We start from the raw sequence: 23,691 nt of genomic DNA on the forward strand, positions 1-23,691 counted from the left end.
GAGTGAAGGGGCCCCACTGAGTGCCACTCCTCATGTTTGTTTTTAAGACATCTCCACTTCTCTCAAAGGAATCTGCTCCCATTTGTCCAACCGTCGCTCTCCAGCAGACTTCATTTCACACTAACCAGGACACGAGCCGGGGAGTCACAGCTAGAAACACAACACGGAGCGGTTCATCCAGCGCTTTAAATAGTAGTTTCATTTAGTTGTGCAAAAATAGTCAGCAGAGGGTCTGTTCTTTTTGTTTAAAGATGTGGTGTAAGGGATGTCAGGAGGATTTGGTTAGTGGAGTATATGGTATTTTTAAAAGCAAAAGGGTTATTTGATCAACATTTATTTTTATTATTAAGTAGAGATAGCCTAATATATTTGTTGGTCAATAGATCGGACCGATATTTACACTTTTTAGCATATGGTCTATCGGTCTTAACCTCCTGAGACCCGAGCTTTAATCAAATAAAATAATAAAAAAATAAATAAATAAATAAAAATAAAATACTATAAAAATAATGATAAAAATAAAATAATTAAATAAAAATAATTAAATAAAAAATAAAATAAAAATAAACAAAAAAATAAATATTCTAAACTCTTAAAAATATTCTAAATTGAACATGTTCTTGTTGCTGTTCTTCTAAAAATTTGCACTGTGGCCTAAACAATCCAAAATGTGTTGTCCACAGATGAGGACACCAGGTCTCAGGAGGTTAAATCTCCACTAACGGCCGATATTTGTTTTGTGCTCGCCAACCGCTTAAAGACATGTATAAAACTTAATTTGAACACTTTAGTCCAAAGACGGTACTACACAAAATGTGACTACACCGCTCTCTTATCCAGTTTGTATTGAGAAAAAGTTATGAGTGAGTTTGTAATCAATTAAAAGTAGCTGCTTTTAGTGAGATAATCTAAATCGGTTCTGCGTATCGGCCCAAAAAAATATCGGCAGAGCTTATCGAACAATGGCTCCTCTGGATTCTAAACAATCCACATCGGTCATGAAAAAAGACCTCTACAAACATATTCTGAAATGCATGCGTTTCCAGATGATCACGTCCGCTGTTGAGTTGAGTTTTGGCTCATGTTTGGGTTTTTTAAAGTGAAACTAAACACCTAAACTCCGCCCACAACTGCATTTTAGATAGAACTGATAAACCGAGCAGCACCTGGAGACTAAAGAGGAGAGTGAGGGGGGAAGTGGGACAGGGTTTGGACACGTGAGGAACAGCGTGATTGGTTTAACAGGTATCCACACTTCAAACTCCCTCTTTCGCTCTCTCTCTCTCCTTGCTGCCTCTCTTATCCCCTCTTTTTCCTCTCCTCCCCTCTCTCTCTCCTCGCTGTCTCCCATATCTTCGCCTTTTCTCCTCCCTCTTTTTCTGTCCTTGCTGTCTCTCTTACCCGCTCTTTCCCTCTGCTCCCCCTCTCTCTCTACTCTATTTCTCTTATCCTTTTCTTCTCTCTCCTCTCTGTCTCTCTTATCCTCTCTTACTCTCCCCGTCTCTCTCTCCTTGCTGTCTCTCTAATGTTCTCTTTCTTTCTCCTCCTGCTCTCTCTCCTTGCTATCGCTCTTATTCTCTCCTCTTGCTGTCACTCCTCGCTGTCTCTCTTATCCTCTCCTTCTCTCCCCCTTTTCTTTCTCTCCTCCTGCTCTCTCTCCTCGCTGTGTCTCTTATCCTCTCTTTCCCTCCCCTGTCTCTCTCTCTTCGCTGCCTCTCTTATCCTCTCTTTCTCTCTCCTCCCTTTCTCTCTCCTCGCTGTCTCTCTTATCCTCTCCTTCTCTCCCACACCGTCTCTCTAACGCATATCCACACTTCAAGCTCCGCCCCTACAGCAGGTGTTTGTAATCAGAAACACAGTCATATGTGATGTCACCAACTACAGGAAATCGCAGAGGCCACTGAAAGCAGCACAAACTTAGATTTTAGCTGTTTTTTTTTTTGTTTGTTTTTTTTACCTAGTTTGCACAAATATTCCCGTGTTCCACTTTTCCTGGTTAAATAACGGTCAGCAACAGCTCTGTATCGAATCCTACTTTTTAAAACACATTTCAACGCTAGTGAGACCAAAAAAAAACAGCCCCAACTCTGCGGCATATTCGCTTTTTAGATTTAGAAAGCTGGTTGAAGATTGGGAAGTGGAATCTCTCCTTGCATGAAATATTTCGGCATGTTTTTGATGGCTTAATTTTGTCTGTTTCCACCATTTGAGTAATCATCCTTTCAACCACATAATGAGTAAATGATGTCTATTATCTCTCCGATGTGTTCAAAACAGCAGTGTACGGAGTCAGCCATCCTCCACGCTTTTAGCCCAGATAGACGTTCTGCTGGCGTCTCTTCTTAAAATAGTAAACATGATAAATATCTCATTTGCTCAATCCACCACCGTGAGTAATTAAACAAATTTCTGTATGAATATTGAGTGAAAAAAATCAAATAAAATGGCAGCTCGCAATTACTAAGTTGTTCATTAGCAGCAGGCGTAACACGAGGGACGCAGGCTTCACGGCTACACCATGCAATTTCCCAGCAAATGACCACGCATAATTGGAGACAAATTGAAGCGGCTTTCTTTAATTTCGAAAGTCTTTATAATGTTTTGTCAACACTGACCCCAGGAAACGCTTGTAATTTTGACTTATCAGAAAGAGTAAATGAGCTGCAGGTGGGGTGGGAACATTTTAAAGTTTGTAAGTATCTGTGCATCAGGACAACCGGGAAAACAAGCTCAATCTTATTTTTAGATATTATTATTGTTGTTTTTTTTATCATTTCCCATCTTCACCGCAGCAGCAAAACCAACAGCCCCATCAGCCTGTTACCGCCCCATCAGCCTGTTACCCCTATTTCTTTTTTTGACACCACCATTTTGCTTACTCATTATTATTATTTAATTTAATTTAATTTAATTTAATTTAATTTAATTTAATTTAATTTAATTTAATTTAATTTAATTTAATTTAATTTAATTTAATTTAATTTTATTTTATTTTATTTTATTTTTTACTTCAACCATTGTATTTATTAATTTTTGTTTATTTTAGTTTATTTTTTAGTCCGCTCATAAGGAAACCTGTCCTCTGCATTGAACCCGTCTTTAGCGAGGCTTGGTCAGGACAACTTTGGCTGTGGATTTTACCTATTGTGCATGTTTTCTGATCAATGTTTTTCCAACCAGGGGTACTAGGACCTCTTGGGGTACTCAAGCAGTACATGGTAGTACATTTTACATCCTGATGAATACGTACATGTTATGAATTCTGTTGGATGAGTTTGGATATCAGTATCATTAAAACATGGCAAGTATAAGTATTTTAGTAGATTTATTATACTAGAACTACACACATGTACGCAAGTTAGGGGGTACTTGAAACTAGGTGGTACTAGGGGCACTCTTTTCAATGCAGTCCACTTGCAGTACCAGCTGAAACGCAATAAACGCCATATTTTTATCTGTTCTATAAATTGCAACACACTCATTTTTAAGTCAAGTCTTTGGTTAAGCAGAAACATTTCTGAAATACTATTTAGTGGCAGTGACTTGATGCAAAAAATGAATATACTTGAGTGACTTCTTCAAGAAATTGTGCTTCTGTGAGTTGCTTCTTAAGAGCCAGTTTTCCATATTGATGACATTGTACTTTGTCATGAAGTATCCAAACGGTAAATGCACACAAGTTGAACCTGATCATTTCAATATTAACTTTTGCTTCCCCCATCTGTGTTAAATATTATTATCTTATAGAATGTTGTGATCTGAAACCCAGGAAAACTTTAACTGAGTAAAGTTGAAAGCTGTTTTTTGAAAGTTCTGTAGTCACTGATTCATAATGATAATATCGACTTATTTAAACGTGAATTTTTTGCACTTTTTTCTTAAAACCGACACATATTTTTTCTTCATTCATTGGTTTATCTGTATATTCGAGTACAGCTTTTGGCTACTAGTCATAATTTGGTCATTCCTCATGTTACTATGCATGTCGCTATCAGCCAATCGCAGCCTGTTTCCTTTGCGTGTCAACCAATCAGCTCTCATTCTTCCTTCCCATCCATGCACGCTCTCAACGCAGCAGCAAAACCAGAAGCCTCCAATCAGTAACTCATTGCTCATTATTATTTTAGTTTTAACTTTGGCTAGATTGAGCGCACGAGCAAACATAAACGAAGTCCTGATTGATATTTTCCGAAGCAGACGAATGTAACACACAAGGAGAGATGAAAAGCAAAGAGTGAACGACTCATTTTTCAGTTGGATCCTATTAAGAGCGCCATTTTAGTTTTAGCTCAGTGATCCAGCTCCAACATCTGTCTGCAATTACTCCTCTTCGGCGCTATCCTATCTCACATCGGCTTAGCGCGGGCTGGGTAAAGATTTGCATAGGCGATGGCAAGAACCGATTAATTTTTTTGTATTTTTTTCTTCTGTGATCGCGAAACAAAGCGGGCTAATGACAGCTGAGGGTAATTAAACAGCAGAGAAAACAAAGGAGGAAGCGGTTGACGTTCGGGGGTCCCTGGGGAGTTCGGAGGAGCATGGAGCCCACCTGTGCTCTGCTTTCATCAGGCAGAGATTGGCCACAAACACGGGGAGGATGTGAGTGATGGGGACTGGAAGGCCAGCCAATTTGCTAATTTGTTTGAGATCAGAAAAACTGGGATGTGCACCAAAGGAAATATAAGAACGATGGAAGGGGAGCTATCAAAATGTGTTTGGGCGAAGAAAAATCCAACTTCAAAACATTAGATTAGATACTTAAAGCTGTACTGTGTAACTTTGTCCAAGGGTCTCCAAATAATGGGACTGCTTTGCCTGGAATGTTCGACAGTATGGCATAAAATGTACTACTACTGCTGCTACTATGACTACTACTACTTTGCATTTGTTCAATTATAGATACTTTTATTGCTCGACTCCATGAAGCTAGATACATTTAAAGCCATACTGTGTAGCATTCCAGGAAACGCAGTAGAATATTTATATAAAATTCACTCCTCCAGAACAGTGCACTTTTATTATACTGCAATATGTAACTTTTTTGCTTTGTCCAAAGAAAATTCAATTACTTTACCTGGAATATTTTACAGTATGGCATCAAATGTACTTATCTCCATGGAAACAAAATGAGGACGCTACCAGGTCAAGCTCACGATAAGAATGCTTTTTTTTTTTTTATATATATATATATATATATATATATTTTTGCTCAATGAAAATTCCTTATAATTGAATAAAGGCGAGACTGGATGTTTAACGCTATACTGTGGAACATTCCAGGCAAAGCTAGAATGTCTCCATGGAAACAAGGTGTTACATGGTGTATTATTAACGGTAAGCTATGTGCCTTTTCTGATGAGGTTGAAGATGTTAGACGGTTCCACAGGATTGCAAACGAAAAGCGACATAAAAACAGGTTCAACCAAATGGAATCAATCTATAAATGTCAAATTTTAAACTAGAACAAAATAGTTGCCATGGAAACTTCAACCAACACCCTTGTTTTATCATTTACGACAGTTAAAAATATTACTTTTACTTTTGTTTTGCTTAAATGCGAAGGAGTATGCTGGCAACGTGCTTTGGAATTAGTATGATTTGACTCATTTTTTTACTTTAAGACTCCAGGCAGATAATCAAAGAAATCCTGGCGTAACAATGTACAACAGTATTTCAGTATAAACGAGTGGGTGGAATATGGAAAAGCTACGAGTTAATGGGGACGCTGCTCAGAATGCAAACACCGTAATATGAAGACAAAGGATCCCACGTAAGATACACTTTCATAAGGTGTTAATATGCATGGGAGCGGATGGATTGTTGTTAAGGTTTGGGAATAAGTAAAGCGGCGAGTAAATAATTAATACGTAAACATTTGTATTATCTTCCCCATCGGACTGCGCTTACGAAGGATCCAAAGTTTTCAGCTATACGTTAAGATGACAATGTAACTTCACTGGTCATTAACTGCAGTAGAACTCGGTGTCTTCTTTGTAAATGGCACTAAAATTTGGTCCAGTCAAGGGGAAAAAATACAAAATTACCCAGGGAACAAGTTCAGGGCATGTATAACATCGAAAATAAGAAGTAATACAGTTTTGTTTTTTTTTTGCACAAAAAAGACATACTGACATTTAATCTCTGCAGCCTACGCTTTCCTTGGAAGGTTCGTCGATACAGTTGCCAACTTTTATCATATCCAAGTCAACTTAAATCTTTTTTTAAAGTCTATATATACATTTGATGGATTATTTACTTGGCAGAGATCAAACTATGAACTTGTTATGGAGGACACCAGCATGTGAAAAAGTTAAAGGTTTGAAACAACTGCTACTTTCAAAAACAGAAGTTGGTTGTACTCAGTTACTCTTCTCCAAGTGTATTTATTAGAGTAACTTTTTAAAATATGAAATTGTACTTGTCTGAGTAGGAGTAGAAGACAACACACTTTTTTACTCAACCCAGATTAATATATTGTACAGTGTGTCAGTACTCTTACTTGAGTAAAAGTTTGTGATACTTTTCCCAATGTGAGTAAGTCTACAACTGGTAAAACCTTTATGTTGACAATATAAATTAAGTTTTGTTATGTTCACTGCTCCTTCAGACATGATAAAAAACTGAATTTGTGCATTGTTTATTTTGTTCCCCCTATGTGGTGGATGCCAACGAAGTACAAGTAGTAAAGTAGTGCAAGTAGGATTTTTAGGTATCTGTACTTTGCTTAAGTACATTTTATAGTGGATCCTTTTTACTTTTACTTCACTACATTTGAGAGCAGGTATCTGTACTTTCTACTCCACTACATTTTTTAACTGGACTGAAAAGTAAAAAGTACTTTTCATATGATTTGAGGGGTTATTTTTATCATGTTCATGGTAACATCCTGACTAAAGTTTTCGAGTTTGAGCTTCGGATTTAAGCAAATGAAAATAAATACTGTATTTTCCAAACTATAAGTCGCACTTCTTTTCATAGTTTGGCTTGGGGTGCAATATATACAGTTTTTTTATTCATTATTATGCATTTTTTTGGATGGTGCAACGTATTATCCGGTGCGACTTATACTCTTATACTACTTATACTCATATTACTCCTGTCGACCAAAATATGTCTAATTTTTAATCTATATCACTACGTTTAGCACAAACAAATTAATGACATTTGTGTGAAATACTTTTAAGTTTTACTCCTAAAGTGCATTTTTAAACTGGGGCTTCTACTTTTACTTAAGTCTATTTTTTCACGTAATACTTTTACTTGAGCAACTTTTTAGTTCTGTATCTGCACTTTTACTTAAGTAACAAAATGAAGTACTTCGCCCACCATTGCCCTCAATATACTGTACTTAGAATGATGAATCTGATGTTGCATCCACAGTTTCCCCAAATACTTGTACTCTGACTCTTACTCCAGTCATTTCTTGCACTCTTGCAGTTACTGTCCTACTTGAGTACATTTTTGTCTGCTCTTCCCACCTCTGTTCAAAACATATGAATTAATCTAACATACCATATTCTCTTTGCTTTGACACAGTATTCCCAAACACTCCCTCACACTATTTTTGAAGATACTCAACAGCAAACTTTTTATTTGTCACTAGCGCTGCTCCCATGCGATAACTGTATCCCAAAGTGTCCCAAAACAACCCGCTGTGCCTTTCAATGCCGTCTGATTCATGAAGGGCTGCAGGCGGAGATTGATTTGCCTGCACCTAATCTTATTTTTATTCACATCTCACGTAACTGCGGAGAGCTGGCTGCTGCAGACAGCTGGGAGCGCTTGGCTTGGGAACGTATAGCCTCTTCATTCTAACGCAGTCCTTATTTGTCAAGTGAAGCCAAACACCAGCGAACATATTGTATTCTATGTGATGCCAAGGTGGGAGGGTGGGGACTGCACGTTTAATGTTTATAAATTGGGTGAAGTTTCCAAGTTATTCCGCACTTGCGCTTTGAGATTTGGGAAGTGTTTGAATTCGCTATCTGCCTCGACGTTCCTCTCATCCATCAAAATCTGACAAATCCCAGCCAGGGGACACGTGATGGAGGAATGCTGCGGCGGAGTACAGTGAGGAAGGCTGCAGTGAGAGCCAAGCAATTAGGCTCGGGAAGGAGATCCAGATTTTAAACGTTGGTAATGGATGGTGCTTACATCGGAAAGTAAAGCTTCGGTTTATTCCACAAATACAATCTTTCACTCCTGGCATCAGTTTGTTGTGTGTGGTGAAAAATGATACAGAAAAGTGATATTTTGTCATTACTCTCTCTTGCTCTCTTTAAGTGAATATGGCAGGTTAGACTACTCACACAATGTCACATTTTTATATAGCGCTTTTCCACCGTCAAGGCACTCGAAGCGCTTTTAAAGGAGTCACTCACCCATTCACACACACAGAAAATCTTACGCCAGTGTACTCAGAAACTGGGGGCAACAACGACAGCGTTCATCTGTGGGAGCTGGAATTGCAACGGCAACCTTCAGATCAGTGGACAGACACTATACCAACTGAGCTACTGTTGCTTATTTCAAGAAAACATTGTTGACATCATTGTTTGTAAGATTTCACTAAAACTATTGCCTTTCTATTTTGGTGAAGGCTGTCATTTACTTTCTGATTGGACAAGGACAGATGGATGTGACAGAAGTACAAGTCATTCTGTAACTGCCTAGCAACCAACTGTCATAATGTCTCGGAGATCAAAGATTCAAACTCGGGGTAAAAAGGTGAACAGAGTTTATGTACAAACACGGAAATGTAAATGTAGATCGATGGAGCAGATAGTACAGAGCGGGGTCGTAGGCTGATAGTCCTCTACTCGGTCGTAGGTAGCGGCGTCAGAGGCTGAGGTGTTCGTACCGGTCGTGGAGAGCTGGGTCGGAGGCAGAGGTGCAGGGTAGTTCCAAGGAGTGGGATCTGGCGAAAAACCAGAGAAACCAGCTGAGTACTGAGATCATACGCACGAAAACTAGACTTAGCCAAGCAGAACTGTACCATGGGAGATACACGGATGATCTGGCGATGTGTGTCGGATCCTCGGTCCCTTTGTGCTACACAGGTGCAGGCTTGATTGCTCATGGGCTGCAGGTGTGTAGTAGGTGGTGCCAGAGTCTCCGCCCAAAGAAGGGAGGGGGAAAGACAGCACAGAAACACAGGGACAGACTGGGATCTTGACACTATGCAAAGCTCAAAATTGCTTTAACAGTTATGATTTGACCAATATTTTCTTATTTTGTTACTCTGTTTAAGATAACAAAAGAGAAATGCAATTCTGTCAAGTGGGCATAAGTTTTAGTGAAGACATTTTGCCGATCATCCAAGCCGCTTCTTCAGTTCTGGTCAGATTACTAATGGACACTGCCTTATATCTGAAGAGAGGAGCTAACTACACTGAAACTGAAAAACACCTATTTGTTCACAGTTTCTGTTTGGTGGCTAGGTCTATTGAGCTACACTAGTGTGAAGTGTGCTTGAGTCATGTTTAGTATAATCATTCAGGCCCTTAGTGGATGCTCTCACACATATTAGCATTGACTTGCCCTATTGTTTCCCTTGTTTTGATTTATGCCTGAGGATGGAGTTATAAATAGGAGCTAGATGACGTCTAAGTCCACCATTCCTGTTCAAAGAATTGCCTCTTGGACTTGTTAAACATGTTAAAAATGCCTTCGTCGTGTATAAAATGTGTACAATTTTCACTGTGAACATAACTCTTCCTTGAAATACTGCTTGTTTTCAATGCTGTCTAAATGAGAGCAAAAAAGGTGTTACTTTTTGTAATAATATCCCATTTGACAATTAATCAGTGTGAAATATATCACTGAGAATGGATGCGCTTTACATCTTGCTAATTGTATAGAAACAGACTGCAAAAACCATTTATCCCTCCCATTTCCATCCAATTGCCATGCTATTACTGCGCTATTCTTCATATTTTCATTTTACTCGAATAAGCTAGCGCACGCACCTCCGCTAACATGCCCCAAACCCCTTTTAAGTATTCACATCTTCTTCCTACTCCATTTGACAACGTCTTCAAAGTCTGCTCTCCCGTGTATCCTCACACCTCTCCGACTTCTGTTTAGAGCGCATACGCAAAAAGCTGTTTGTTACCGGCCTCCTTTAAACCTAGTATTTGTAATCCCGTGTCAGTTTATGGACCAAGAGAGTTCTGATTTCGTGTGAAGGAGCGAGATGAAAAGTCTACTATTTCTCTTCTGGTGTTTTAAAAGCACAGCGCTATGGATGAAGAGAGGGAGAGATGTAGGGAGGGAGGGAAAAAAAGAGGGAGGAGGGGAGGTAGAGAAGGAGGGAGGGGAGGGGGAGCGCGCAGCCTGGAGTAGTTTAGCCGTTTTGAAGTTACGCTCTGATGTTGTGGTGTTTGAACCTCGCTGGGAAAGTACGACCACTCCAAACCTGCCAGCACTCACAGGGCTCGTTGGACTAAATAATTGGAAAGTTTCATGTCTTGTAGTTGTGTTGAATAGAAAAAAAAACTAACTCCAAAGAATGCAAATAAACACGCTGTAGACGTTTCATTTTTACATCCTTTGTTTAGCGGTTTGAGTGAAGTGAAAGGCTATGTTTGTACGCACGTAAAGAACTGGATCTTTATCTGATTTCTGGTTTATTGGAATGTCACAGGAACAGCAACATTATCTGGTTTCTTTCTCATCATGGTGCCTCTGATTACTCATATCAGATTTTGCAGTTTACATGTGATTTATGTAGTCTTAAAGGTCCAGAAATGAGAAAATAATCCAATTTTGTCGTGTGTGTGAACGTAGCCAGTGACATCTGTAGTGAGTGATCCAATTCCTCTCTGATTATTCATACTTGTGCAGGTTTTGACAAGGGAAATTATGCAATAAAGGGCAAACTAATGAGGCGTAGACAAAAGTGAAAGGGAAAACGATCAAGATTAAAGCCGTTATTTTAAAATCCATCGTGCTTTGTCTTTCAAATGCAACAGTTACTCTAATAATCCACTGATTAACTGACACATGTCACCAGGTGTTTTTCATGAGTGTGACGTCTGAACTGAACTACAACGAGGTGAGAGGGTACAGGAGCAAATCTGGAGAGCCAATCCAGAGCGAGGCTGTGAATGGTAACACCCCTTTTCGCCTGCACCGCTGGTTTAGCAGGGAGTGGGCGCTTTGCCTCGCAGTCAATCAAGCGCGTGAATTGTGAAATAAAAACACGAGGATCATGTAGAGAGAGTTAATACAAATATTTTAAGATCAAAATGACGAAGCTCACTGCAGCAATTATAGAGGAAGGGGTGAGAAATTTCGATGGAGCCAGAAGCACGCCCATGCTCACTTCCTGTTTGGAAAGCGGCGGCTAGTAGTTTGGCAATGTCCATTTATAGATACTGTGGTCCCTCGTTTATTGCGGGGGTTACGTTCTAAAAATAACCCGCAATTATCCACTAAATAGTCGGCCGTAGTTTTAGCAGTTATTATATATGTTTTAAGGCTGTAACACCCCTCTCCACACACTTTATACACTTTTCTCAGACAGGCCTTAACATTTTCTCACATTTCTCTCTTGTTTAAACACTCTCAAAGTTCAAACCTTCGTAGATTATATGCCCCATCGCGTTGTTCACGTGCCTCTACTCCAGCGGTATCCACAGAGACACGTGCAGAGATGCAATTATAAGTCCAAACCGTTTCTGAAATTTGTCGGTGCGTTTCATCGACATTGTGGGTTTGGTCGAGGAGAAAACTTGCAAACATACAGCACTTCAGAGTCACACTGCGATCCAACGTTTATGTAAATTTGGAGACACGGCACGTCCCTTAGCCAATCAGGAGGACAGAATACAATGCACATTTATACACTGTCAAAAAAAGGATGCAAAATTACATGAAAAAATCGGTGAAACAGCGAGACCGCGAAAGGTGGACCACTGTACAGTCTATGATATAAACACACACCAATCTGTTCTAATTATTGGGTTATTTGATTATTCTATTTATCTGATTTCTACTGAATTTTTATTTCTACTAAATGTATTGCCTCTTCTGTAATAGTTCAAATTGTTCAATGTTCAAAGTCTATTACTGATGAGACTGTTTAGGCCATTTCTACTCGAAGGACGGGTTGCAGGCCCAGTCAAGGCTATAACAGTTCTCAACAGCAGTGGTCCCCAAAGGGTTCCCTGGGGGGCCTCAGAAACAATGAAAGGTTGTCCATACACCACGCAAGAAAGAAAATTGAGTTTTAAATAAACTTTACATAAGATATTTACTTATATTTATTTATATTAGTATTAGTAATAAATCTATGGACAAAACATTACATTATTTTATATGTAGTGTACAATATTATCAGAAGGGCCCTAAGTGATCTTTGCATCGATATGAGGGCTGTGGTACAACAGACTGAGGAAGTAAATAAAACCATGGAGTCTAGGTCGAATCTTATTTCCCAGAGTTCAGATGGGCATGATTGACAGGTGGTTTTACTAATCACAGAAGAGCATAGTCCATTAGTGTCAAAACAAACACTGCGGCTATGACTAAAATAGAAAAAATAAATACTGAGAACTGAAAAACAATGTTAAAGAGTTACAGAGTGCAACACCTGTAGATTTACATGACCAGTACAAATCTGATTACTTCAGTAACCAGATAACCTAATGATTAGCTCAAATGGATTTTTAGAGTAACTATTGTATTTGATAAAACAAAGTACAATGAATTTCACTTCACTTCATTTTGGTTTTGTCTTTGCCACATTAGTTTGCCTTCTTTGCATAATTCATTCCTTGTCAAAACTTGCACAGGAGGAGCAATCAGAAAAAAAAAAAATCTGATTACTCACACAGACATGACATTTCAATAATCTCAGACTCCAGAAATCAGATAATGATGAGATTTTTGGAGCGCATGTGAACAAAGCCACTGTTTGATTTTGTTCTAAATTATAGATGACCAGGGAAGGGAGTGGTGACCAGACTATTAATCATGTTATGAAAGAACAGAGAGATCCAATCTAGATGAACAAGCCAATGTTTTGTAAAAAAGGAGCCACCGGTATTGAAAATGATAGAGATTAAGTTTCTATTTGATGGCACAGTGATGCAGTGGTAATACTGTTGACTCTCTGGAAGAAAACTCTAGGTTCAAATCACCAGTTTGTTGGACTTTTTTGCATTAAGTTGTCTGCCTTTGTGTTGGTATGGATTTCCTACATGTATACAATCTTTCCATTAAATAGACCAATAATGTTGATAATAGTATTACCAAGTTCATTAATTTGGTTAAAGCCTGAGAAAATGTACTATATATAAGCATTACAATGTGGAGCACCACAGGGGACAACCCTGGGACCCTTAATGTTCATCATTTTCAGATTTTAGAATGTGATTATGTCATAGTACCACATGGGGGGCAAGAGTCAGTCACTTCTATTAATTACATTGTACTTTTACATGAATTATCTCAAAAGGTAAATGTTGAACCTGATCATTTCTATAATTGACTAGAAACTAGAAGTCACTGTATTGCAATAAGAATCTGTATTTAACTATATTTATTTTAGCTGCCCCTCATCTTTATTGAATATTATTGCTTATAGAATGTTGCGATCTCATCTGAAACTCATTAATTATCAGCATTATAATAGGGAGTACCACAGAAGACCACCCGCGGACCCTTAATGTTTCGTCTTTATAGTGAACCCAGTGCCATGACCAGACTATTTTAAAAGATTCAGGCTTCTTCTCCCGCGAAAGACCACAATGACTGTATAAATGACTTTAATAGAGCCACCACGATTTTGCCGTTATGAAATGGTTGTTATGTTCATCTTCAAAATCAAATAGGGAGCATTGAGTTCGGTGCCAGCAGTGAGTCACATTTTTGCCAAAGTGTTCCCTGTACAACACAAAATGACACTACTGTACAATTTGTTCTCCAAAATGATCTGATAGTGTTAATATTTAAACTTTAAAACACAAGATTTTTACAATTTTGCTGTAGTTTTTGTTGGAAATTTTTCTTTGTTGCATATATTGATTGTTTGAGATTGATCCAGGATACAAGTTTGTTACATTTGGTCAATCACTGGTCTCCAATGTGTGGGTTAATACTAGTTGGCAATGTATTGAAAACGTTTTAAAGCCTCATCGTGGAGCTTTAACTAAAAAAAAAAGCAAACCTTACAGAGAAGAATATGGTTTTAAATGGGTTTCTATTTCTATCGACTCATCCCACCTCCAAAAAGTTATACTGTACTTTAACACAATAAAAGGAGAAAGAAAAGAAAAGATGAAACTAATTACTCTCTCCTTAGTGGATATTCAGCACCCACTCACTGTGCAACTTGTTCCCAATAGATATGCAATTAGTCAGTTAGCATGTACATAAGCATTTGGTTTGGTGGGCAATGCCAAATTGTAGATGCAGGTTTTACAATAATTTACAAGAAAATGACATTGCCGTAGGCCAAAGGTTTCACACTAATTTTCACTCAGGGTCACATTAGCAAAATGGTTGACCTCAAAGGAAAACATGTAACTGTAAGGCAGTATACATTTTACTAGATGTAATCAAATCTAATGTTAAATAAATATAACTTTTTTTTTTACTTGTTAAATAACTGTTTCTGTATTTATTACTTACTCAAGTTACAAATATGACATCTGCAAAAGTGCACCCACTGACAAAGTCTCAGCCACAATAAAGCTAGCTAGTTTCATTGCTGTCTGTTTTTTTTTTTTTATTTATTTATTTTGTTATGGCCTTTGTGAACATATTCTGTTGTGATCGCAGTTTGCCTTTTAATTCTTGGAAAATTTGTTGTTTTTCTTAAAGGCTAATTTTTGAATACTTACCTCCTTGTTTGGTGTCAAAACGCCATTGGATGACATTGGATCATTATTTGTAAATATTTCTCAATTCCTTTTGTTGAGATAATGTCATTAGTTCATGGTCAATGCAGGCATTAAAGCAGAATAGACTTATTTTTAAATGACAGCCATACCTTTTAAGTTACCTTCTTGCGGGTCACATAAAATGACGTGGTGGGCAACATTTGGCCCACAGGCCTTGAGTTTGACATGTGCCATAGACTGTATAAAGAAGTGGGAGTGTGATGTAGTGTAGTGTTCGGCGTTGGTCAAATGAAGCTCATAAAGGCTAGCAGTTACAGGGACGAATTTGGAGCCGAGATCCATATATGGAATTCTGACCACGAGTATCATAGCAACCGAAGAACCAATCTGGAACCAGGATGTTGAAGATAATGCCCCTTCCCACTTGTACCACTGGTTTAGCTGGGAGTACCAGAAAGAAGGCGCCTGATTTCTGTTATTAATGTTTATATCTTGATTTAAGGAGAAAATGGTGAAATCAAAACACCAGTTATACCAGAGAGATCGTGTAGAGCGGGACATTTTAAGACCAAAATGATGAGCCTGACAGCAGCAGTTACAGAGAGATGGGTGACAGTTTTTCAATAGAAAGTGAATTGGAGCCAGTGTTGATGAAGATTGAAGCGAGCGCTATGTCCATTTAGTTAGACAACCTATGGATATTCCGCATGTTTTGAGCCAGTCTTTGAAAAGCTACAAATGATCCCTGTCCCTCTCTTTTTGTAACTTTATTAAAATATGAAAACATTTTATTTTTCAATCTGTTAAAAGAGACACTCTGCACAGAACTACAAATTGCATTTACTCTATTGCCTTGTCTGAACTGCGTCATACAGATGAGAGAGGAGCTTAAGCAACAGAAGTGACAAGGGTGGCAACGAGATGACTTTAATTTTGTGATTACGAATTCCACACAAACAAAAAATAAATATAAAAAAACAAGCTGCAGCAGGGTTATTAGAATTCAAGTTGGCTCCACTAATGCTTCATGTTGTTGTGTGAAGTCAGTGTAGCACAAATAGAAAATGGCTTGCTATTAATTACCTTGTCGCAACCTTGGTCATGGAGCTGTTTGTGTGCATCAAAATCTATTCCTTTTATTCTGCCAGAGTCCTCAAACAAAGTTGAAACAAAAGCTGTAATTTTGTGCAGTTTTTCCATATTTATCAAAAATACACCTGCAAAATGAAAGCGCTAGAAGGCTCGGTGGGGCTATAAAAGTTGTACATGATTGCAGTCGCTTAGCTCACGAGATGATGATAAAAAAACAGGAAGTAGCAAACTAAAGAACTTTTTTATGGTCATTGCTCAGCGGTGGTATAACCCTAGGAGGAATGTGCGTTTAGACCATTTCCGAACGCACTTATCGAAAATGATTGGTTACTTTTTCCTACTTTTTTATAAGCACTGTCATTGTATTGCATCAGCCTGGGTCGCATATTCTGATCAGGTTGGGCTAACCTCATGAAAATACCAAGATAAACGAAAATGGGGAAAATAGTTGGTACAATTTTGAGTCGGAGAGAGTCAAGTTGCTCCGTTCTTTTTTTGTCAGACGGACCGGTTGAATAATGCATTTCACGTGTGTCCTGTAGAAACCATTACTTATAGTTAGGCAGTTTGTTTACTTGCAGGAATCTGACTTTAAACTTGTAAAAGCAAAATAGGAGCAAAAAACAGGAGGAATAAATACCTGAGATGCCCAGAGAAAGCAGCACTGCATACAGATTTCTCTATGTTCTGACTGTTGTATGAGAGTGGGGATGCAGGTGTTCTTAATTTTAAAGTTCTACTACGCAGCTTTTCTGGAGAAGGGTACAACGCCTGCGTGTCTCCATGGAGATGTCACTGCTTTACTTGAAACATGGTCCACTTCTTTATAGAGTCTAAGTGAGTGTGACAGCAATGCTCAATCGTGACGTGTTGCAAATGCTAGCGGGAACGACCTCGACGAGCCTGATTTGTCTGTTATTAATGGTCACATCTTGATTTACAGGTGCAATAGCGAAATAAAAATACCAGGATCATGTAGAGTGGGTTAATATGAACATTTTAAGACCAAAATGTCAAGCCTGATAGCAGCAGTTACAAAGAGAAGAGCGACAGTTTTTCAGTAGAAAGTGAATTGGAGCGGAGACAATGGAGCTGGGAGGTTAGCTATGTCCATTTATATATACAGTATACGGCTTTAAATGATCCACAGTAGGGCAGTAAAGTTACCTATATTCATGGAGACAAGCAGGTAAATCCACCACGCCAAGTTACAGGTCACATCTGTGGAGAGGCGACACGGATCACGGAAAGAACGCATGTTTCTCAATGTATTTTTCAGCCATAAAAACACATCTGTTATAAATAAATACAAGACATACGATTAACGCCATATTGAGGAGTTTCCGAATTTCCCATATTGCGGAGTGTTCCAGACAAAGCAATATTATATCATTAAAACAAGAAAAATTACATAGGTCAACTTTAGATATAATAACTGTAAAATGCTGGTTTAAAATCGGGCTACCCTTAGTTATACAATATATCGAGTGCACGAGCTGGTTTCAGCCATAGTATCTGGCAACTCAAAGCGAAGAGCTCATTTTACTTGCAAAAATAAAATGTAAACACAAACAACTTTTGCATCAGTCAGAAAGTTGTTGTAACTGTGAATAATGTTATCTGTAAAATCAGGGTTTGATTTGAATATGTTTACTGTATTGTTGAGGATACAAAAAAAAAAAATCATACCTTTTCAGCACTAAGCACAAAACAGAAAAAGGCTGCTTCTTTCACTATGTCTCCACCAAGATGTGCCTGGAATGTTCCACAGTATAGCTTTCAAGTTATCTATCTTGCTATTAATCATTTACAGGTGTTTTATTGCCAAAAAAAAAATGACTTAAAAACATTTTCACTGCGAACAGGGTCATAACTCCACAGATCGGACCTGTAACTTGACCTGATGGTGTCAGCTTGTCGTCATGGAGATAGACACGTTTATTGCTATCTTTGAACAACCAAGTGGCAGACTATTCATTAGAAAAGTTACATATTGTGCCATTAAATCAATTGATTTAGCTTTATTCTTGAGCCAGCTCTTTCTGCTCAGAATCCACAGAAATTATGACTAAAATACTGTAGCGTTCATGTGGAAGGAAACATGCCAAGTTTCTTATTTTCTGAACACAAGGGCTACCGCAGGCCAAAACCCACGCCAAAACAACAGCAAAACAACTGCAGTATCGATTCAGCAATGCTAAGCTGTGTGTGAATGTGCACACTATTCGCACGCAAAATTTCCCACATTGCACCTGGGCATCAGTGATCACTAGAGTTGGAAAAACAACAGCGTGGCAACTGAATGAAATCGATAGTAGTGCTGGTTTATCGCTCTACTGATCACCGCTCATTATGAAGAAACAACAAAAAAACACTCTTAAATAAAGTTGCATAAAGTTGCCACACTGAGCTGCTTACCTTAGCTTGAGCTGTTAACAAAGCGATAATTTACTCTTTTTTTTCTCAGACTTTTCTCGTTTTTTCTCAGACGTTTGATACATACTGTAAGAATGTTCGTTTCTGGTGTAAGCGTCAAAGAGGATCAAGGGTCTGAAACATTAAGTCAGAAGGTTTTAATGACATCCACACAGGTAAAGCGAACAATGAAGCAACGGACTCTCTGGAAAGGATAGGAAGAGAGTCCTGAGATGTACGTGTTGGCACTTTTATAGTGTCTCTCAATGTATATGTGTGTAAGACGGGTCCTCTTCTGGGCTGCACGGCGTTACACATTAAGAAAGTTTAGGCAAAGTTGAACAAGGCAACTGTTTTATAACCTCTTTAGAACATAGCTGTCCACACGTCCTTGTAAACCCCCGCTGGTCTGCATGGCGTCTTGGTGATCCCCTACGCTTCCATATCCACTGGTGGGCACATGTTATTTACCTTAGCGTCAGTAAATCAAGATACCAATTTGTACCAATGTAGTGCTGCACTGCTAGACAACACTCGCTTTGTGAGTAAGTGTACTATAGAGTCCACTAAAAAGTACGGGGCTGTGTATTGAGTGAGGGCTTTGGGGTAGGGGGGGGACATTCAGACACAGGCCCAGTCTCTAAAACAGGCCGGTAACTGACGCATAGAAACTTCAAATCAACCTGTCGGACTCGGCACAGCAACCACGTGTCACATACAAAAGCAGTTATATTAACAACGGCACATAAACAGTTACAAGAACAACAGAAAGTGTCAACTCTGAGCAAAACAAATGATATATCAGATCATTACAATACATTTCCTTATCTTCCATACAAATAGCTTTTATAATGCATTACACATTTTGCAGTTGTGAACCGAAAAACAGATTTGAATGAAATATATACGACCTGTAAACTTTTGAGAGAAGAATGACTCATGATGACTGAATCATAATGGCCGAGAATGCCTAATTTGCGCTTTCTCAGAACTCGCTCTATCAAAAGACAATTGGAGGAGAGTCTTGTTGCTCTCAAACACTAAGTTAATGATGCTCCAAGTTCATAACAATGACTCATGTCCATTAAACTCTGCTGCCTGACTGATTTGTGCTTCAAGGTGACCGCTCACGATCTGACTTCTGCGCTGTTTGTTCCCCATTTTTCAATACCTGAAGAAATATAAATATGTTTAGCATGAATTAAGAGCCGAGTTGACAGCTTTTTAACCACCCCACTTGAGTTATGGATAATCAATTTCAAAAAGCACTTTACGGCACATGCAGGGGTCCATAACAAGGACATAGATGTGGGCAAATCAGAATCAGATGACAACGCAGAACACACAGTTTGAATTAGAGGGTCCTGGGGAACACAGGGAGTTGCAATAAAGTTGGTATATTTTTTTGAAAAAGGCCATAGTCAGCACATTTCCTTGTATGAAATGTCAGATTAGAGCAATTTTTCTCAAACCGCGGTACATGTAAAAATGGTGGTGTACATGAGTTCCATAGGTGGTACTTGGTCAGGTCAATTTATCTACTTTTTTCCTCCTTTTAATTTGTTATTTACAACTAGAGTGGAAATGCATTTCACTTTTAGACCTTGTTAGCTCTTGCAATAGTCCTGTTATAGACCTTTTTTTAGATGTGGTAGTACTTGGAAATCAACATCTTTTCTTCTGGTGTTACTTGGAAAGACTATAAACGGTTTTACAATATGCTACTTATTTCCATCAGTGGGTGAGCCTTTAATAAGTGTTTGTTGTTAACTTACTAGAATGCATTTTTGAAATACTATGCTTTATTAAAAAAATAAAAATGTGTTCAAATCATATTTAAATACATATTTTTTAATTTTTTTTTTTTTATGTGTGTTTATCAGTAAGTTCTGTAGCGTTTTTGTTATTGCACACGTGAGTTTTTATAACATTAGTTGTCCTACACAAAGAATATTCCCATTGCATAGCCTATACTGAATAAATATCACACTGCCAAATAAAGATTAGGTCACAAAGTGCAGCAGACGCTCCTGGCTTATATGAATTTTATATAGCGGACATTAAAATTCAAAGATCTCAATGTGTGGTGTTTGGAATGAAAGGGCCCCTGTAATTCTGCTGCAAAGATCACTGGTCTGCCATTATTTATTATCACCATCTTCTAAAGTTTTTTTATTAGTTGCAAACTCAATTTTAAGACTCTATAAAGACAGTTAAAAAGGTCCAACACATAATATGTTACCAACTTCTGCACAACAAAGAATCTATTAGAGTGAAGTTGTAAGCAAATGTGCTGCTCTTTAGCCATTTCAACATGCGTCACTCCCCATTGTTGCCAATAGAGGGCGGCAGACACGTAATCTAAGTCCAAATGTGTTTTTTTGTTGTTTTTTTTCACCACTCCACAGATCTGGCCTGTAACTTTACCTGGAAATGGCAGCTTTTTTCATGGAGATCGATAAGTTTACTGTGATTGTGGAATAAACAAAAGGCAGATTGTTTATTAGAAAAATTACACAGAATGCACAGAAATCATGATACATTTACTTGTTTTCCATGCAAATAACGTTTATAATGCAATACACATTTCCCCAGAAAGATTAGAAATATATATTGGTATTAGTTACAACTATAAAATCAATTAAAACCAGTCCCAACCCATAATCCATTACTTCCCCTCTTCACAACAAAGAATCGCTTCAAGTCAAGTTTCAAATAAGTGTGCTGCTCTTAAGCTGTTTTGACATGATTTATTTATTTATCTTCTTTTTTTTTTTTTGTGGGAATGTCTATGGGAAAAATGAGTGGGAAATTTACTTCTGGAACCAGCAGTTAAAGTTGAGCTTCGTTTTGGGAAACAGACACATAAAAGTCCAAACATTTTGGTGCTATGAGTCCAGTGATGGAATGTAACAAAGTAAAAGTAGTAAAGTACTGTACTTAAGCGCAAATATTAGGTATCTAGGTTTTAGGTAAGTGGATGCATTTCACTTTTACTTCACTGCATTTGAGAGCGGGTATGTGTATTTTCGACACTACATTTTTTAACTGGATTGCAAAGTAAAAGCAGTTTTTTTTTTATTATTGTTTGAGACCTGTGGAAAAGGCTGAGGGCTGAGATCTTTATCAAAGATCCCAAAATCGGTGAGAAATACTTCAAATTTTTACTCTTGAAGCACATCTTTAAATGGATACTTTAATATTTTTACTAAGGTATATTTTTCTCATGATACTTACTTTTACTTGAGTATTTTTTTGTTCTGTTTTCTGTCATTTCACTTAACAAAACTGAGAACTTCTCCCACCACTGTGCGCGTCTCTCCTCAGATCGTAGAGACTTAAATTCTCAACCGTGCATTTTTCACTTTCCCATGTTTATTTCACGTTCTCTCTTTCCTCTCTCCAGGTGAAGTACGGTCGCTTTGGCTTCGTGTGGGACTCTGCCGTCTTGGAGTACGTAGCCAATAATGACGAGGACTGCTCCTTCTACACCGTCAGTAACAACGCTCCGGACCGCGGCTACGGCATCGCCATGCAACACGGGAGCCCGTACAGGGACATCTTCTCTCAGAGGTAACGCAGCTCGACAAAAGTAAACAACCTCCTGAGACACTGTGTATTATTCAACGCACACATATGGAGAACTGCGGATTTCATGCGGAGTCGACTTCCATATTTTATAAGTATAGTTCCTGTCTTTCATCTGTGGAAAAAACAAAATCAAGAGGAAGATGTTTAATTTATACATCAGTTTCTAGTTATAGGCGCCATTTTGAGGACTATATATGTTATTCACTTTATTCCGGAAGCTATCGTCACTCAGGTTGTGTTATTTTGCATGAGGCTGCCGATCTTTTAGAGGTGAAAGTGGGAATTTTAAATTGCAATAGCGTGGCTGTTTTTCCAAGAAAGGAAGCATGACGTCAAGCTGAAGACGTAAGAGGAGATTTACGGGTGTTGTGAAAGACTGCGTGAAGTTCATTGGTCCAAATGGGTGAATATGGTTGGATGGGATGGATGGAGACATTAGAGCTTTTCCACCTTCGAGACGCTCAAAATGCTTTACATCAAGGAACCACTCGCACAGGGCAAGTCGAGCTGGAATCGTACCACAAACCTCCGGACCGGTAACGAACACTATCCCGACTGAGCCATTGACACCCCTCAGTTCTGTGGTATGATCTGGAAATAAAGTTAGAGATCAAATTGAGATGGTTTGAGACCTAAGAGCAAAGGAGAGAGGTGGTGTACCATAGAGCACGTGTGTCAAACTCAAATGTGGCCCGCGACAAAGTAAATTAAATTATGACTGTCTTAAAATATCAGTTTATCAGGAGATACACAGTTACACGGCACATTTTTTCTGATCTATGCAAATCCATATGCAATATTTGTAACTTGAGTAAGTAATAAATACAGAAATGGTTAATTAACGAGATTAAAAAGTAGCTGCATTTATTTTACATTACATTTAGTTACATTTATCTTACAGTTACATCAGGCCCTTTGAGAGCAAACGTTTTGTTGATGTGACCCTCTGTGAAAATAAGTTTGTTATACTATGAGGGAACAACGAGATTAAAAGTTAGTTAGCCAGTTATTATGTCATCATCAACACCCCACTCTTTGGTAGGTGTGGTTCAATATGGAGGTTTGGAGCCACTACCAGTCGATAGCCAATATAAGCTTTGAAAATCCATAGCAAAGACTTACAGACAAGTGAACTTTATAGGCTAAAATAACAACAGCATGCATTTATCTGAAATATAAAATCATTTGTTGCATGACTGTGGAAACGTACAGCCATATTTTTACTCTGTCTGCTCAAAAAGACAAGTGTGATGCATTGAGGACACACTGGGAGTGACACACGGGCGACTACAGACTTGAGCTGTGCGGAGAAAAAATATATCAAATATCGGTTACATTTTCAATACTGGACCAATAAAAAAAAAGATATCTGAGGAACTCTGACACCGACGCCATATTGGCAGTGGTGAATAATGGGTAATGAGTGGCACGAGTCGTTTTAAGAATGTATGGATTTAAAGGGGAGGATGACAAGAGTGCATCCTTTTTTTTGTTATTAAATGAAATTGTAGGAAATAATTTATCTTAAAACTTATCAGATAAAACATTAGTGACCCTTACTTTGCAGGAGTGTTATTTTAAAAAGTATAGATTGCGTAAATTTGGGCTTAACTGTAATATCTGGACATCTGGATTACTTTTCATCTTCTTATGTCATCAAAAATACTCCCTGGAGATGTTTGTGAAAAATAGACATCATTATAAAGCCTTATACCTGTTACGTTTATTGATATTGACAGTTTAA

At 38.2% G+C, this 23,691-nt stretch overlaps 1 protein-coding gene across 1 annotated transcript in view; it reads left to right on the plus strand.

Moving 5' to 3' along the window:
• The window catches only part of grid2 (glutamate receptor, ionotropic, delta 2), an 834,579-nt gene that overhangs the window by 721,161 nt on the left and 89,727 nt on the right, over nucleotides 1–23,691 (plus strand). The window contains exon 14 of the mRNA XM_033973100.2: nucleotides 21,763–21,929. Coding sequence (XP_033828991.1) covers nucleotides 21,763–21,929 — 167 coding nt within the window. The remainder of the gene's footprint in view (nucleotides 1–21,762; nucleotides 21,930–23,691) is intronic.

Source organism: Periophthalmus magnuspinnatus, chromosome 9 (genome assembly GCF_009829125.3).
Source record: "Periophthalmus magnuspinnatus isolate fPerMag1 chromosome 9, fPerMag1.2.pri, whole genome shotgun sequence".
NCBI classification, from domain to species: Eukaryota; Metazoa; Chordata; class Actinopteri; order Gobiiformes; family Gobiidae; genus Periophthalmus; species Periophthalmus magnuspinnatus.